This window comes from Anomaloglossus baeobatrachus, chromosome 6, assembly GCF_048569485.1.
Source record: "Anomaloglossus baeobatrachus isolate aAnoBae1 chromosome 6, aAnoBae1.hap1, whole genome shotgun sequence".
In the NCBI taxonomy this organism is placed as follows: domain Eukaryota; kingdom Metazoa; phylum Chordata; class Amphibia; order Anura; family Aromobatidae; genus Anomaloglossus; species Anomaloglossus baeobatrachus.
The window spans coordinates 183917341-183933237 of NC_134358.1; the positions used below are offsets into that span (position 1 = coordinate 183917341).

The 15897-nt window shown below is 42.6% G+C and overlaps 1 protein-coding gene across 4 annotated transcripts in view; it reads right to left on the reverse strand.

Moving 5' to 3' along the window:
• Nucleotides 1-15897, reverse strand: part of SPIRE1 (spire type actin nucleation factor 1) — a 265068-nt gene that overhangs the window by 219104 nt on the left and 30067 nt on the right. For all 4 annotated transcript variants that reach the window (XM_075314570.1, XM_075314572.1, XM_075314571.1 and 1 more), the window contains exon 2: nucleotides 11078-11112. In XM_075314570.1, coding sequence (XP_075170685.1) covers nucleotides 11078-11112 — 35 coding nt within the window. The remainder of the gene's footprint in view (nucleotides 1-11077; nucleotides 11113-15897) is intronic.

The following is a 15897-nucleotide window of genomic DNA, read 5'->3' on the forward strand; positions in this document are numbered from 1 at the left end:
TCAAATAGGTAGCTGTGGCTGAAAATGATGTCTGATGTAGCATATAGAGACTCCATCTGCATCATTCAAGTCAGGGGCGCCGACAGCGAAAATGTCAAAAAAACATTTTTCAGGGATTTAGACATAAGCCCTAAAAGGAGCTAAGGATGACTGGATAAAAAGTAAAGTGGCCAAAGCCTTTGGTGTTCTATTTAGTTCATGATATTTCAGTATTTTTTATATACTGTATATATGTGTGTATTTTATAGGGTCCGACTGTAAACATTCATTACATGTCTTAATGTATTTAAAGGGATTTCCCATGAACAAAGTTCTTTTAATCAATAGATCTTGGAATATTAATAATCTCCACAAGTGGATGTGTTTTAACAAAAAAAAAAAATGCTCCTGTGCTGGGATAATCTTATATGTGTCCCCGCTATCTACTGTGTAATGGCCGTGTCTGACCATACAGGGACATGGTCTGATCATACAGCTCCTGGACAGGGGAGAACGCAAAGCAGAGTATAGAGACATTACAGCACGGGATCGCATATTATTCTTTGAGGTAAAAGCATTTTTTAAAAAACAGGCAGGGAAAGGTTTTATTTCACAAAAAGAATCAGATAAGACCCAGTGCTGTAATATTTGATAGATGAAAAACTAGTGGGATAGGGCACTTAAATATTTGGCCACACCACGATGCACCGAGCGCCTGTACATGGTTTAAAAGGCGGAGTCTCACTAAGGCTTTTACGGAGGCTGCGTTGTTAAATATAGGCAAGTCCACATAGCGGCACTCTTCAACATCTGTTCTTTATGTTCCACCAACAAACACACATCATCATCATCATCAAGAGGACTTGTCCCACAATAATTTCCATGGACTCTCTATCAGTTTTTCCCTGAAACTCCAGTCCTCACAACAGATCATGCTTTCAGGATTTCCTTAGCACTGCACAAGTCATTTTATCAAGGCATCAGAAAATGGTTCTCTCATCTGTGCACTACCAAGGAAATCCGGAAAACATGATCTGATGTGGAGGCAGTGGGGACTGGATTTTGGAAACACCCATCAGTTGTCATTTTCTGGAGTGGTTGATACGCACAAGGAGGACAATTTCTGAGAGACAGTTTGGTCACTGAGCCTCATGTATCCACTTTCTAAAATATGATACTTGATTAAGAATACAAATTGTATTACATGCATCAAGCTCTGAGAAGATGATCCCAAGCGTCACACGATGTAGATAGTAAATCACCACATATGGATTTGCTCCTATACTAGCCGTATAAAACTAACTAGTGGAGCCTAGACACTGATTTACAGATTAACTTTCATTTGATCATTCTTCCATGACTTGTGGGAAAAGCTCACTTACACTAGTTAGGCATTAATTTGGATTATGCTTAGGGGAAGTAAAAACGTCTGAAGATCAAGTCCGATTAAGGGGTACTTTGCACACTACGATATCGCAGGTGCGAGGTCGGTGGGGTCAAATCGAAAGTGACGCACATCCGGCGTCGCTGTCGATATCATAGTGTGTAAATCCTTTATGATACGATTAACGAGCGCAAAAGCGTCGTAATCGTATCATCGGGGTAGCGTCCGACATTTCTATAATGTAGCTGCAGCGACGGTACGATGTTGTTCCTCATTCCCCTGCGGCAGCACACATCGCTGTGTGAGAAGCCGCAGGAGCGAGGAACATCAGCTTACCTGCGTCACCGCGGCTCACGCTGGCTATGCGAAAGGACGGAGGTGGGCGGGATGTTTAAGTCCCGCTCATCTCCGCCCCTCCGCTTCTATTGGCCGCCTGCCGTGTGACGTCGCTGTGAAGCCGCACGACCCGCCCCCTTAGGAAGGAGGCGGGTCGTCAGCCAGAGCGACGTCGCAGGGTAGGTGAGTTCACGTAAAGCTGCCATAGCGATAATGTTCGCTACAGCAGCGATCACAAGATATCGCTGCTGCAACGGGGGGCGAGTACTATCGCGCTCGGCATCGCAAGCATCGGCTTGCGATGTCATAGTGTACAAAGTACCCCTCAGAGTCAAGAAAACTCACAGTTATAGGTTCATGTATGTTGAAACACTAGGTTATCCTTTTTGTTAAATTTACTACATGAGGTACACAACTAGTAATAGACCTTAAATGGAATGGGTCAGCAAGATTGCGCGTCCCCCCCCCCCCCAAGCTATGTGCGCATGTAGCTCTTTCAAAGATCAGTCCAGTAAAAACTTCACATGGCCAGTCCTTTCTTCATTACAGACAAATCAGTGTTTTAATTAATACTCAAATACTATTGTAAAAGCCTCTGTCACTCCAGATCTATTCTCCACCTAACGCCACCTGAAGTAGCACAGTAAAGAGGCAGTCAGTTACGCAGTGGCGGGGAATAGAGCTGGAGTGAGAGGCTTCAGATCTACAAATAGCTCCTCAGTTTTGTTTGTGTATCACTTCAAACACTGATTTGTCAGTAATGAAGGAAACAAATGGCCATGTAGAGGTATTGCTGGACTTGTCTTTGAAATAGCTACATGCTCATATCTTAATTTGAGGGGGTGAGACTCTACTGACAGATTAGTCCTAAAAAGATAGCCTGCGATTAGATTAAGGGGTCTTTTTTTTTTATTCCAAAAACCACACCACTCTTTATTATTGGACTGAATTGTAATTCCAGACACAGAATGTGGAAAAATTTGGCTCCCAACCTTTAACATTTAAAGACCACCCTCCAATGCATTCATATACCCTGAACTACAGTATATAGTAGCAGAGAATTTAACAAGAGAAGACAGATACTCCAAAACGTCATAATTAAAGAGCAAACTATGTATACTCACACTAAAGATAGAGCATATGAAGCCATTTACTTGACAACTGTAAGCCTTGATACAAATAATGGCATGACCAGATAAAGGGAATGTATCAACTGAAAGTGATACGGAAGCGTATTTGTATCTTGCTTGTTTTTATTTTCAGAAATAAAATTTTTTTGTATTGCGTTTTCTGTGTATAAATATGGAGACAGCTATCTCGTCAAATCTGCCTGTAACCGCATTTAAAGACTTGCTGCACAGCAGCTACAAGGATAAAAACTTGTGGGCTGAAGTGTTCAAGGATTGGGCTATTCCTATCAATATTGCTTTAGGCTATGTGTGCACTTACCGGATTTTGCCACGGATTTCCTGCGGTTTTGCTGCATGTTTCGCTGCAGAAAATGTTCATAACATCTCTGTAGTAAATCACCAGCAAAACCTATGGGGAAAAAAAAATCCTGTGCGCACTAGGCGGAATTTGACAACTGCATGTTTTGCTGCGGGATTCCCGCAGCAAAAACAATTGCATGTCACTTCTTTTCCGCACGTCACTGCGGGATTTCACTCCATTGACTGCCATGTAATCGTGAAATCCCGCAGGGAATAACGCAGGCAGCAAATTCTGTGCGTTTCACTGCGTTTTCCTGTGTTATTCCCTGCGGTATGTCACGGTTTACCTGCGGTAATGTACATCGCTTCCCTGCGGTTTTGCAGGGAAGTGATGTCATTATGACAGGAAGAGGAAGCGGAGCAGAGAGTAAACACACAGAGATCACAGACAGACATCACAGACAGACAGACATAGACATATAGAACACACATAGAAAGCAAACGGAAATATAGAAAACAAAGCACGTGGGCTCCGCTGTATATTTACCGTCCAGCCGAGGTAAGCACACAGCGGCGGCCCGGTATTCTCAGGCTGGGGAGGGCGAGGGTCAGGGTTAATGTCCCCCGCCTCCCTCCAACCTCCCGCAGCCGAGAATATCAGCCGCAGCTGCCCCGGGACTGTCGCATGCATTATGCGGCAGTACCGGAGTGTCCCCGGCTCTTCCTGCTGCCGTGATGCAGTGGCAGTCAGGGTAATACAAGGAGTTAATGGCGGAGGATCGCCGCCACTAAGTCCAGGCTTGATCATGGCAGCGTCTATGTGACAGCTGACATGATCAACCCGTAAGTAAAGTGAAAAAAACACACACACTGAAAAATCCTTTATTTTAAATAAAACACAAAAAAAGCCTCGTTCACCCTTTTATTAACCCCTCCCGAAACAAAGCTCCGGCGAAATCCACGTCCTGCGATGCTTACATCCAGCCGCGACTGACACACAGGGCTGAATGAATGCAGCCTCGCAGCGAGACAGCAGAGGTAATTACCGGTCATTTCCCACGGCCGGTAATGTGAACTATCTATCTATCTATCCCTCTATTTATTTATCTATCTCAGAAGGAAAGGATTCTTTTTTTATTTTTTTTTTAATGTGCTTTATTGCATTGAATGCAATAAAGCACATGTACCAACCCGCACGCGGCAAAACCGCGGCAATACCGCAAACAATACCGCGGTAAAACCGCAGCAAACCGCATGCGCTTTTCGGGTGCGGTATGCCGCAGTTTTTTACCGCGGGTGCGGTAATATTTCAGTGCCTGCGGAATTTTCTTGAGAAAATTCCATTTTCCAGTGCGCACATAGCTTTAGGGGTACTTCTCACATAGCGAGATCGCTGCTGAGTCACAGTTTTTGTGACGCACCAGTGACCTCATTAGCGATCTCGCTGTGTGTGACACTGAGCAGCGATCTGGCCCCTGCTGTGAAATCGCTGCTAGTTACACACAGTGCTGGTTCATTTTTTGCTCGTTGCTCTCCCGCTGTGAAGCACACATTGCTGTGTTTGACAGTGAGAGCAACAATCTGAATGTGCAGGGAGCAGGGAGCCGGCGTCTGGCAGCCTGCGGTAAGCTGTAACCAAGGTAAATATCGGGTAACCAAGCGAAGCCCTTTGCTTGGTTACCCGATATTTACCTTGGTTACTAGCGTCCGCCGCTCTCACGCTGTCAGTGCCGGCTCCCTGCACAAGTAGCCGGAGTACACATCAGGTAAATAAGCAAAGCGGTTTGCTTATTAACCCGATGTGTACTCTGGCTAGGAGTGCAGGGAGCCAGCGCTAAGCTGTGTGCGCTGGTAACCAAGGTAAAGATCGGGTAACCAAGCGCTTGGTTACCCGATATTTACCTTAGTTACCAAGCGTAGGATCGCTTCCACGCGTCGCTGGTGGCCGGGGGCTGGTCACTGGTGAGATCTGCCTGATTGACAGCTCACCAGCGACCATGTAGCGACGCACCAGCGATCCTGACCAAGTCAGGTCGCTGGTGGGATCGCTGGAGCATCGCTGAAGTGTGACGGTAGGCTTAGGTGTAGTAAATTATAGATAGCAACATGCAAGAAAACAAATAAATATTAGTATATAATAGATAGAGAATATATACATACACATACATACATACATACATACATATATATATATACACACACATTATATATATATATACATATATATATATATATATATATATATATATATATATATATATATATATATATATATATATATTATATATATATATATATATGTATGTATATATTCTCTATGTTTATGTATATTGTTTGTGCTTCATAAAAACATATTAGCGGTGAGGAGGTATGTGGGAGGATGCAGAGAGTGTCTGGATGACGGCAGTTTCGCACTTCTCAGCATTTCTATGGGTCCTATAAGCGCTGAGAAGCGTGAAACAGACGTTATCCAGACACTCTCTGCATCCTCCCACATACCTCCTCACCGCTAATATGTTTTTATGAAGCACAAACAATATACATAAACATAGAGAATATATACATACATACATATATATATATATATATATATATATATATATATATATATATATATATATATATATTATATATATATATATATATATATATGTATGTATATATTCTCTATGTTTATGTATATTGTTTGTGCTTCATAAAAACATATTAGCGGTGAGGAGGTATGTGGGAGGATGCAGAGAGTGTCTGGATGACGGCAGTTTCGCACTTCTCAGCATTTCTACGGGTCCTATAAGCGCTGAGAAGCGTGAAACAGACGTTATCCAGACACTCTCTGCATCCTCCGGCATACCTCCTCACCGCCAATATGTTTTTATGACGCAGAAACAATTAAATACATTTTATACTGGCCCCTCTTTCTTCTTTTACTTGGACTACTTGTATGCATCATTCGAAACCGAGGAAGGAGCACGACCACAAGTGGTAGTGCAAGCGATTTTCCCCAAATACTACGGATTTGCAGACGTTTGTTGTCCGGTAGTGCGGTTCCACTTCTTTTTGGTGTTAGATAGTTACATAAGGTTTAATTAAGGATTAGGGATGATCGAATACCACAAATATTCGACTTCGCGAATATTCGCCGAATAGGTCGCCGCTATTCGCGAATATTCGATGCGCAATGTAAGTCTGTGGGACACCCAAATAACAACTATTCGGGCTTCCCATAGACTTACATTGTGCATCGAACATTCACATAGCGGCGACCTATTCTTCAGATATTCGCGAAGCCAAATATTTGTAGTATTCGATCATCCCTATTAAGGATCTATAGCCAAAAAGTAGAAAAAAGCATCAGTTCACCACAAATTAGTCCAGGACATCTCAAGAGGTGGGGTGCATGGAAAAAAAAAAATCAGCCCGACTCCTGAGCAACAGTAATCCAATGCAGAAAAAAAACTGCATCTGCAAAATTTCTTGATAAAATATTTGCTTTATTTCTTCCATACAAAAGGTTAAAAACAGACACAAGCCGGTCTACGCGTTTCAAGGGATCCCACTCTTAATCATGACAAAAAAGCCAATACTTCAATCACTGTTCCAAGTGCAAGATTAGGATGGAAGAAATAGAACACAAGACCACAAGATAGAGGGTTACTATCCTTTAAAACTATTTTAGATGTTATAGGGGGATGGTAAGACCTGCCGATAGGTGGGTGTACAGGTCTGGAAACCACCACTGATTGGTCAATTCACCATTTTGGGACATGTAGGCTCTGCAAGAGCTGCGCTCACAGTGTTGTCCTGGCTCAATAATAAGTCTATGGCTCTGTATACCGTTCTGTGAGGTAATGTATAATCACCAGCAGCGTATAGCCTGGTGATTACATGGTGGCATGGGCCCCCTGACAGTATGTTTATAGGTGTTTCAAGTTTAAGTTGTGGCATTGAGCGGTGCCAAATTCAGTATGGGGAATGAAGGGTTAATTCCCTTCATGTGGTAACACGAGCAGGCTGCTGTGATTGGTCAGCCTGCTGCGTGGTGGTAATGGAAGTTGTTATGATGGGAATTTATGGGGTTAATCTGCCCCCTGTGAGTAACGCGAGCAGGCTGTGTGATTGGTCAGCTTGCTGCGCGCCAATTTTAAAGTCTGTCATTGGTGGACAGAGGTAAATATGCAGGAGACTTGCCTTTATAAGGAGCCAGCTGTGAGCCAGCTGTGTCAGTTTCCAGCTGTGAAGAAAGAAGAATCCCCCGCCCGCCCTCCCAGTGTAAAGTCATGGTTTTTAACTGTTTATTATTTTTGTCGTGATGTTTTATTAGTTGGGAAAAAAATCGCCCAACTATGTTGGGTGGATTGTGGTTTTATAAGTGGTTAATGGTACTTTATGGTGGTATTTATGGAATTTTATGGTTATTGAATTTCAATAATATGGTGAATTTAATTTATCAAGTTACCAATAATAAAACACCACGGCCATTTTTATCCAAATGTCATGTGTCTGAGTATTTATTCTTTATTAATGGTAAGTTAATTGGTTATAGTGGGCTTTATGCTACCATGTACAGTTACTATTATTTTATTCACTTATATAGCGCCATTAATTCCCCAGCGCCTTACATACGTTATTATATCGATGCGCTGTACCTTTCACGATCTATCCTGTGGGAGACTCATGTTGATTAGACAGCCATGGCATAGGCGTTGAATTTACTAAGCCAACTAAAAAAAACGGTCAATGGTTTCTCTGTTAAAAACATTTTCATAAACCTCCAAAACCCATCTTGAAAGACTATCCTGACCTAGAAGACATGGAGGTCTCCAGGCACTTCTGTAAAGCTGCACTTATATCTACATAACCCGAGGCCTCATCATTCTATACTGAAGTCAATAGCCTCATTGTCTCCATATGTGAGGAAAAAAGGAGCATTTGTTATCAAGCAAACGAACATATCTTTCTATAACCCATAAATACAGTTGTATAACACAATTTGGTCCTACAAAACATTAAGTAATAGAGGCCTGCAATTCAGTTTCCTTCCAGTGAAGTGGTTTGTCACGAGGATGAGACGCCCGGACTCCCACAGAAGTCATGTTTTCCCAGTGACACACCTTAGTGGTAGCAGCAGCTGTGCGGCGGATATTCTTCCCGTGTACTTAGTGTAGATAACGAGTCCATATAAGCCGGACCGTATAGAACAGCGTCCCTCGCTGGATGTGCGCACGCCGGAGCTTACTTGTGTTATATCTAATCAATCAGAGGCTTCTACACTTTAGGGAATGGATCAAACACCGAAGATTTTTTTTCTTAGTTAAAATCAGACTGACAAGTTTTGTTTTTTTTTATTTTAAGATTTTCTGGTTATGGATTCTTCCCCCCTGACACCCCAATTGGGGCAGACAATTTGCCTGAGCGTTCAGATGGGCTTGATTTGTGTGCAGAGTATAATGGAGGTCAATGGGGAACGCTACCATTTTTCTGGAAGATCTTCCGGAAAATGCTCAAGGTCCCATTGACCTCCATTATGCTCAGTACACGAGTCAAGCCCATCAGAGTAGCAAACCCCCGATCACGGTAGTGCTGACTCATCACTAAACCTGACGTCAGAAAATTGCCTATTAAGTTAATCCCAGGCTCCTGCAGGCGATTACATGCATAATTACAACGATGTACACTATATCTGTAGCGGTTTTGCTATAGTTAGAAAGAAAAAACTTGCTTCCATTAGTAGAAAACTGTTACACCGAGTAATAAGGCGGTACAGTATAGTGGCAGAGTCACGGTTAGTCCTAGGCCTGATGAGAGCATAGCATCGGATGAGAGTTCAATGACACAGACAACACTCGGATCAAACCCTGCTTCGAGCGTGAGCCGAGTGTCATCTACGGTGATCCGATTTTCTCACAGGCAAGAATCGGATCCCAGGTCCAGAGAAGAGGAAAAGATTAATCTCTCCATCGCTTGTCTCTACGTATATCACACTGCATTCGTATATCATCCAAGTGCAGTCCAATATTTCACATGCACCCGTAGACTTCTATAGGTGCGAGCGGAGATACACTGCCAATCACAGCATGCTCCGATTTTTTTTCTCATGCCAATTCGCCATCAGGAAAACAATTGCAGATCTGCTCTGCCTCATTGTATCACATTGATCAGAATGCAATGCACGATTTTCTCGCATTGCACTTGTCAGATTGATACGCTCGTGTTACCCCTCCCTTTGAAAAAATACATCCTTTGCCTTTGATCGCTCGCTCCAGCCGGGTGACGTCAAGGCTGACATCTTTGGAATCCAGCACACAAACTTGCATGACTCTACCTATATAAAATATCACCCCAATGATTTGGAGTCACTGGTAAGTTTTTACTTTAGAACAGTCTAGACTGTGAAGATGGACAGCACTCAGATTGCATATGAGAGCAGCCCATAGTTTTGCATACCTCATTTAGCGCCAACACTCAGATCAATATCGCTCTACAAAATATTGCATGCACCATTTGGTCCACAGAAAGAAAAAAAATCAGATGTTTACAGCCCCATAGACTATAGTACGTACAAGGGTTATCCATGAAAAATATAGTTAGAACTCACACACGAAAACTGAAGGTGTGAATGAGCTCTAAACAGGAGATCTGATGAATCTTCTCTTTTGTTTGTTGGGATGAAATCATCAGCATAAGATGAGATGGTGGAAAAAAAATCGCCAGCGTTCTCGCCTTTATGATACTGGGACAACTAGTGCTACTCCATGCCCAGTTGCCTATACAGCGGTCATTATTAGCTGCATGCTAGTGTGACAGCTGCAATGAAAATTCACTATTTAACAGTTGTTTTAAAGTTGGACTATTAGGTAAGATTTACATTACAATCTACTGTCCTAGCTACCTCTTACAGCTTTCGGAAAAATGAGCTTGTCAATGAAAACAAACGGTGTACAAAGAAATGCACATTGCTAGAAGTATGGTCTGTTATATGCAAACCTGCAGCTAGTCGCATGGTGAATCACACACGTCTTTATTATAGAATTGTTAATGCATGGAGTGATGTATCACAAGACTTAAAGGGTCCACTACTACACAATCCACCCCCCCTTTAACACTAGAAGTCCCAGAAATTTCAAGCTCCCCCCTGAAGTCCCAAAAGAGGGTCAAATGACCCTTAGTCCAAACTGAATAGAACTAACTAGAAACTAAATGTCTAAACTCAATGGAAAACAACAACCTCCTGTGGTGCGACAGTAATGGCCTTAATTATAGAACAAAAGACGGTGATTATAGGATGTTAGCTAAAATCCTTCAGGTCATTCGACCAGTCTCTGGGTTCCAAAAGGTAGAAATGTTAAAATGACCCCTCTCTGGGACTTCTAGTGTTAATCGCTTTAGTGCCCATCATATAATAACACTTGATACCTACCTCCCAGAGCAGCGCTGGGAACCAAGTATAGGTGTCAGTAATGAAAGTATCAAGGCCCTGATTCATCATATACAGGTTTGGGGTTTTTTTAGGTCACTTTCCTTTTTCATATTGTGATATTAGTTGTCATTTTTGGCACCAAATGCTCCAAAAAGGTGCAAAAATGTTTGGGGGGGTTTCTGTCTTGAACGTTTTTTGCGACTTTGTGGTGCCAAAAGTTGCACAAAAATTGTAACAAAATACACCGGAGGGGGATTACAGGGGAGTAGAAATTATGCAAATTTTCAAAGTTGGAACCGTTAAACACCACCCACAAAGCAGGAAAAAATAAAACGGGTGAGCACGTATAAAACCTAAAGGCAGAAAACACTAACGAACTGGGTGCAAACAAAAAAAAAAAAAAAGGGAAAAACACACACAAAAGTATAGACAAAAACCAGACGCAAAGGTAATGCAAAAAATCCATATAGAGTGTTTATTTTCAGATGTGTACTGGAGCAATTAGGAAGGGAGTGAAGAAACCAGGCTTACCTCTGTCTCGGTACATCTTGCATCACTTGAGTCATCTGAAACAACAAAAAAAAATATTTAAAAATATAGCCAAAAAAATGAAAAACAAAAACAAAAAAAAAATAAAAATATTTTTATACTATAAAGAGCAGAGAACATAATCCTCATTTTCTACCCGAATAGTGGGAAATTATGATGCTCTCAACATGGCAGTACGGGATGCATGGAGTATTTATGGTGAACAAGCAGGTCCCTCAATTAATACATTAATGACGCCTAGGGTCATGAGACTGCTTATTAGGCATTCTAAGGAGCTCTCTTGTAGCTCCACTCATCAGCCCATGTGCTTTCCTGCTGTCAATGTATATTTTGCCTGCGGCGAAGTCAGATGCAGCTTTTGAGTCGATGACATGAACAATATTATACAGTAAATCACAAAAGTGAGTACACCCCTCACATTTTTGAAAAATAATGTTCTCTCTTTTCATGCGACAACACTGAAGATATGACATTTGGACACAATGTAAAAGAGTAAGTGTACAGCTAGTATAATAGTGTAAATTTGGTGTGCCCTCTAAATATTACAGCCATTAATATCTAAATCGCTGGCAACAAAAGTGAGTACACCCCTTAAGTGGCCAAATTGTGCCCATAGTGTCAATACGGTGTGTGGATAGCATTATTTTCAAGCACTGCCTTAAGTCTTTTAGGCATGGGGTTCACTAGAGCTTCACATGATCCACTGGAATCCTCTTCCATCCTCCATGACGACAACACGGAGCTGGTGGATGTTAAAGACCTTGCGCTCCTCCACCTACCATTTGAGGAGGCCCCACAGAAGCTTAATAGGGTTTAGGCCTGGAACCATGCTAGGCCAGTCCAACACTTTTACCCTCAGTTTCTTTAGCAAAGCAGTGGTCATCTTGCTGTGTGTTTGAGGTCATTATGCAGGAATATTGCCCTGCAGCCCAGTTTCCGAAGGCAGGTGATCATGCTCAGTTTCAGTATGTCACAGTACATGTTGGCATCCATGATTCCCTTAATGAATTGTATCCGCTCCCCCCCCAATCGGCAGCCCTCATGCAGCCCCAAACTATGACACTCCCACACCCCACCATGCCTGACTGTAGGCAGGACACACTTGTCTTTGTACTCCTCACCTGGTTGCCACCACACATGCTTGACATCATCTGAACCAAATAAGTTTATCTTGGTCTTATCAAACCACAGGACATGGTTCCAGTAATCCATGTCCTTAGTCTGCTTCTCTTCAGCAAAGTTTGCGGGCTTTCTTGTGCATCATCTTTAGAAGAGGCTTGCTTTTTGGATGACAGCCAAATAGACCAATTTGATGCAGTATGTGGCGTAGTGTGAGCACAGACAGATGGACCCCACCCCTGTAACATCTGCAATGCTGGCAGCACTCATACATCTGTTTTGAAAAGACAACTTCTGCATATGATGCTGAGCACGTGCACTGAACTTCCTAAGTCGAACATGGCGAAGGCTGTTGTGAGTGGAACCTGTCGTGTGTGTGAGTTAGATGGCACCAGGGAGGGAAAATGGCTAATTGGGCACAATTTTTCTATTTTCACTTTGGGTTGTACTCATTTTTGTTGCAACCGGGTTTGAGATTATTTATTTTTACAGGGGCTGAAGAAGAGGTTGTTCAAGAAGTGGACAACCCAATTAATCTGACTTATGAGAAATACCTATTCTTCATCACTTATTTCTACCATAAAAGTATAAAATAATCTTTATATACTCATGTCCAGAAAATCTTCCATTCATGTACTAAACATTACAGATTAAAAGAAAGTAACATCCAGAATAACATTTACCAGACTTACATTACAGCCCTCACCCACTAAACCAGGTTGATCCATCCGAGAAGTGGCGGTCTTGAAATGAATGACTGATCATCCATGTCGGCAATAAGTGCCGTGAAGGAAACATTAAGCATGACTGACACTGAATTGTCCTCTGACAATGGTTATCTGTATACCTTTGAACCACAGATAAATCCAATGCTTAATTTAACACTGATAATATGGAAGGAAGCATTATCCCAATAATTGAGTTTGGATGTGTCAGTGAGTTACCTTGCTCTGCCAGTCTCAATTATAAGGCCCTAATTTGCCACAAACAATAGAGATTTTAGATGTTCAACATGAAGAATATGGAGGATATAATTTGGTGCCAAATGATTGCATCATATCTGGATCTAGATTATAGACTTCTTTCAAAATGTGAAACTGAGTCAGGACACCTGGCTCAGCCAGTTGTCCAGCTTCCAAAGCTCTAAAAGGGGAAAAAAACCTCCACCCCTAGTAGCTTCACTGGGACCAGGGCCTTCTGGCAGGATGAACCACTGCAAGGAGCCCAAGCTGGTTATCTGCTTTGAACAAACCCCTTCCACAGACGGGAGTCTTAATTTCATAAAGAGTTATGGAATTATCGTACGTCCTAGTTGTATACCAGTTACATTTTCGAGACCTCGGGAACGGGACAAACGCTTGGCACATTCTAGCGCTGCAGGGTGGGGAGATACGTAGAACATCTATTAGAAACCGGGTAGCGAAGCCATATTTGATCTCCAAGTGCAACAGGGCCCTGGCCAGAGCCAATGGTGCAAAAAACGATATGACCCTAAAAGTTATGATCCACCATAGGTTTTGGAGTTTCAGCTTCAAGACCTAAGGGGAGGGAAATTAGGACCACCCCAGGAGCAGGAAAAGGAGTGACAGATCAAGGGGTTAATTGCTCCTGCGAGAAAGTGGCCTAGTGTTCTCTTCTAAGGGAGGTCATGCCACCGTATTGTGTTGTAAGAAACCGGAAACCGCTTGCAACTCACACCTCCCATGTGACTGTACAGCACCATGACTTAACATCCAACTGGTAACTGCCTTTTGTATGATTTTCTTACAGTTATACCACCTGTATTTCCATAGCTGACCATCATATCTGTATATTCATTGTGTAAATAGTGTTTTGTCTATTGTACCCTTAAGGTGGTTAAATTTCCAATTTAACCTTGGGCTGCTCTTGTCTTGAGCCATACGTCCAAGTTTCTGGTTTAACATCACATGCTACTGGGGCTGGTTTCTGGCCCAACATAATACTGTTATCAGACAAGGCATATATCAAACGAGGAACTGGTACGAGTCCTATCGGGACGGCTCGATTTTACTGGCGCTAGTGAAAGGAGTCTCAGCCTGTCAGGGTTGTGAGCCTGTGTTGTTGCATGAGCTACCTTCTCTCACTCCCCATGCCTCCCTGCGTCAGTCTTTGAAAAATTGTGCCAAGCTGTTATAACTTTTGCTTAGGGGGTGCGAAATATCACGTTGAAAACAGTTTGGACGTATTCTTGTGACATTAGGTGGAACTGCAAGATGTGGATCTTCACACCCAAAAAGGCAGATTTAGAACCATTTATATCTATATAAAAGTTAATCTACCATGTTCTCTTGTGCATCTGTTGGATAGTTTGCATTGGATCAACAACTCCCTCTCCTGATCTGTAGCTCTCATTTCAGGCGAACTTGCAGCAGAATGTCTGACTGCCTTTAGCTCCTCCATAGAATATTATGAGCAGCAACTGCCATCTCCCATTTCTGGATTGTGAAAATCTATATCCACTGAACACAGATTCTGCCCATTAAATGAGTTTGAAAGCTCGATCCCGGAGGACAAAAAAAGCAGACTTCTCCGATAGCTTATTAATTAAAATGATAAAATGTATTATGTTCGATGCACTGGCCTAACTAGCAGCCATTGTCACGTGGATACAACAAGGTCGAAAGGTCTATTTATGTTTACCCCAAATTTGGCTTTTTAATTTGAGGATTCGCCTTGGAGGCAATGTCAAGGTATGCCATGACCTCTCGGAGGTGGAACTCTTGCCGGCCTCTCTGCTTCCACTGAACATGCACTGGAAACCATTCTGGCGCATGCACAGAACTCCTGCCCTGCCTTCCATTCTAGCGTTTAACCATTGGGTCATGCACTTCACCAGCAAACATGGCACATGGGTGAACCAAGGATTTGCATGGGAGCCACATGTAAGGACTACAGGATATTACTGTCAAATTAGATGTTAAAATGGTTATTATTGTACGTTTGTATGGAATGATAAGATGGCCACTGAGGATGGAGCAGTACAGGATGAACGATGGGGCGGTGCGCCAGCACTGCCCATGATGCTACCGTAGTACAAAGCCTTACAGGTTTGGTTGGAAGAAAAGCATAGGACACAGTCTACACAGTAAGAGGAAAATGTAAACATCCAAAATGGAGGACGTGAGAAACAAATATAGAGCAAGGGATGTCTTTTATTAAAAAAAAAAAAAAAAAAAAGTCACTGTTTGCGTTAAGCTTGAAACTACTGAGCTGAAGCAGTCTAGAATTAGGAGGTGAGGCTATGTGGACATGCGAGTTGTTAAGTGAGTTTTTGGAACAGAAATTGAGCAAAAACTCTCTAAGGGCTCATTCATACGACCATTCCTTCTGTTCTGTTCAGTTCATGTTTTTTTGCGGACCTACTGACAGGACCATCTTTTCAATGTCTTGTGTAGAATCAGATGGCACAGGGAAGCACTTCCGTGTGCATCAGTTCCTACAAAAAAAAAACAAAAAAAAAAACACATCGGAGTCTGTATGTCTGTTCCATTATTATGGAACATGTCCTATTCTGTTCCGTAATAACGGACCGTGACTCAATACAAGTCAATGGGTCCGCAGAATCCCCGGAAGCACTGCAATGTCACTTTTGTCGGATAACCCTGCAGTCTGTGTCCCGCTCCTGTGCCAGCCCCGCGGCTGCCCGCACTGCAGTGTGTCAG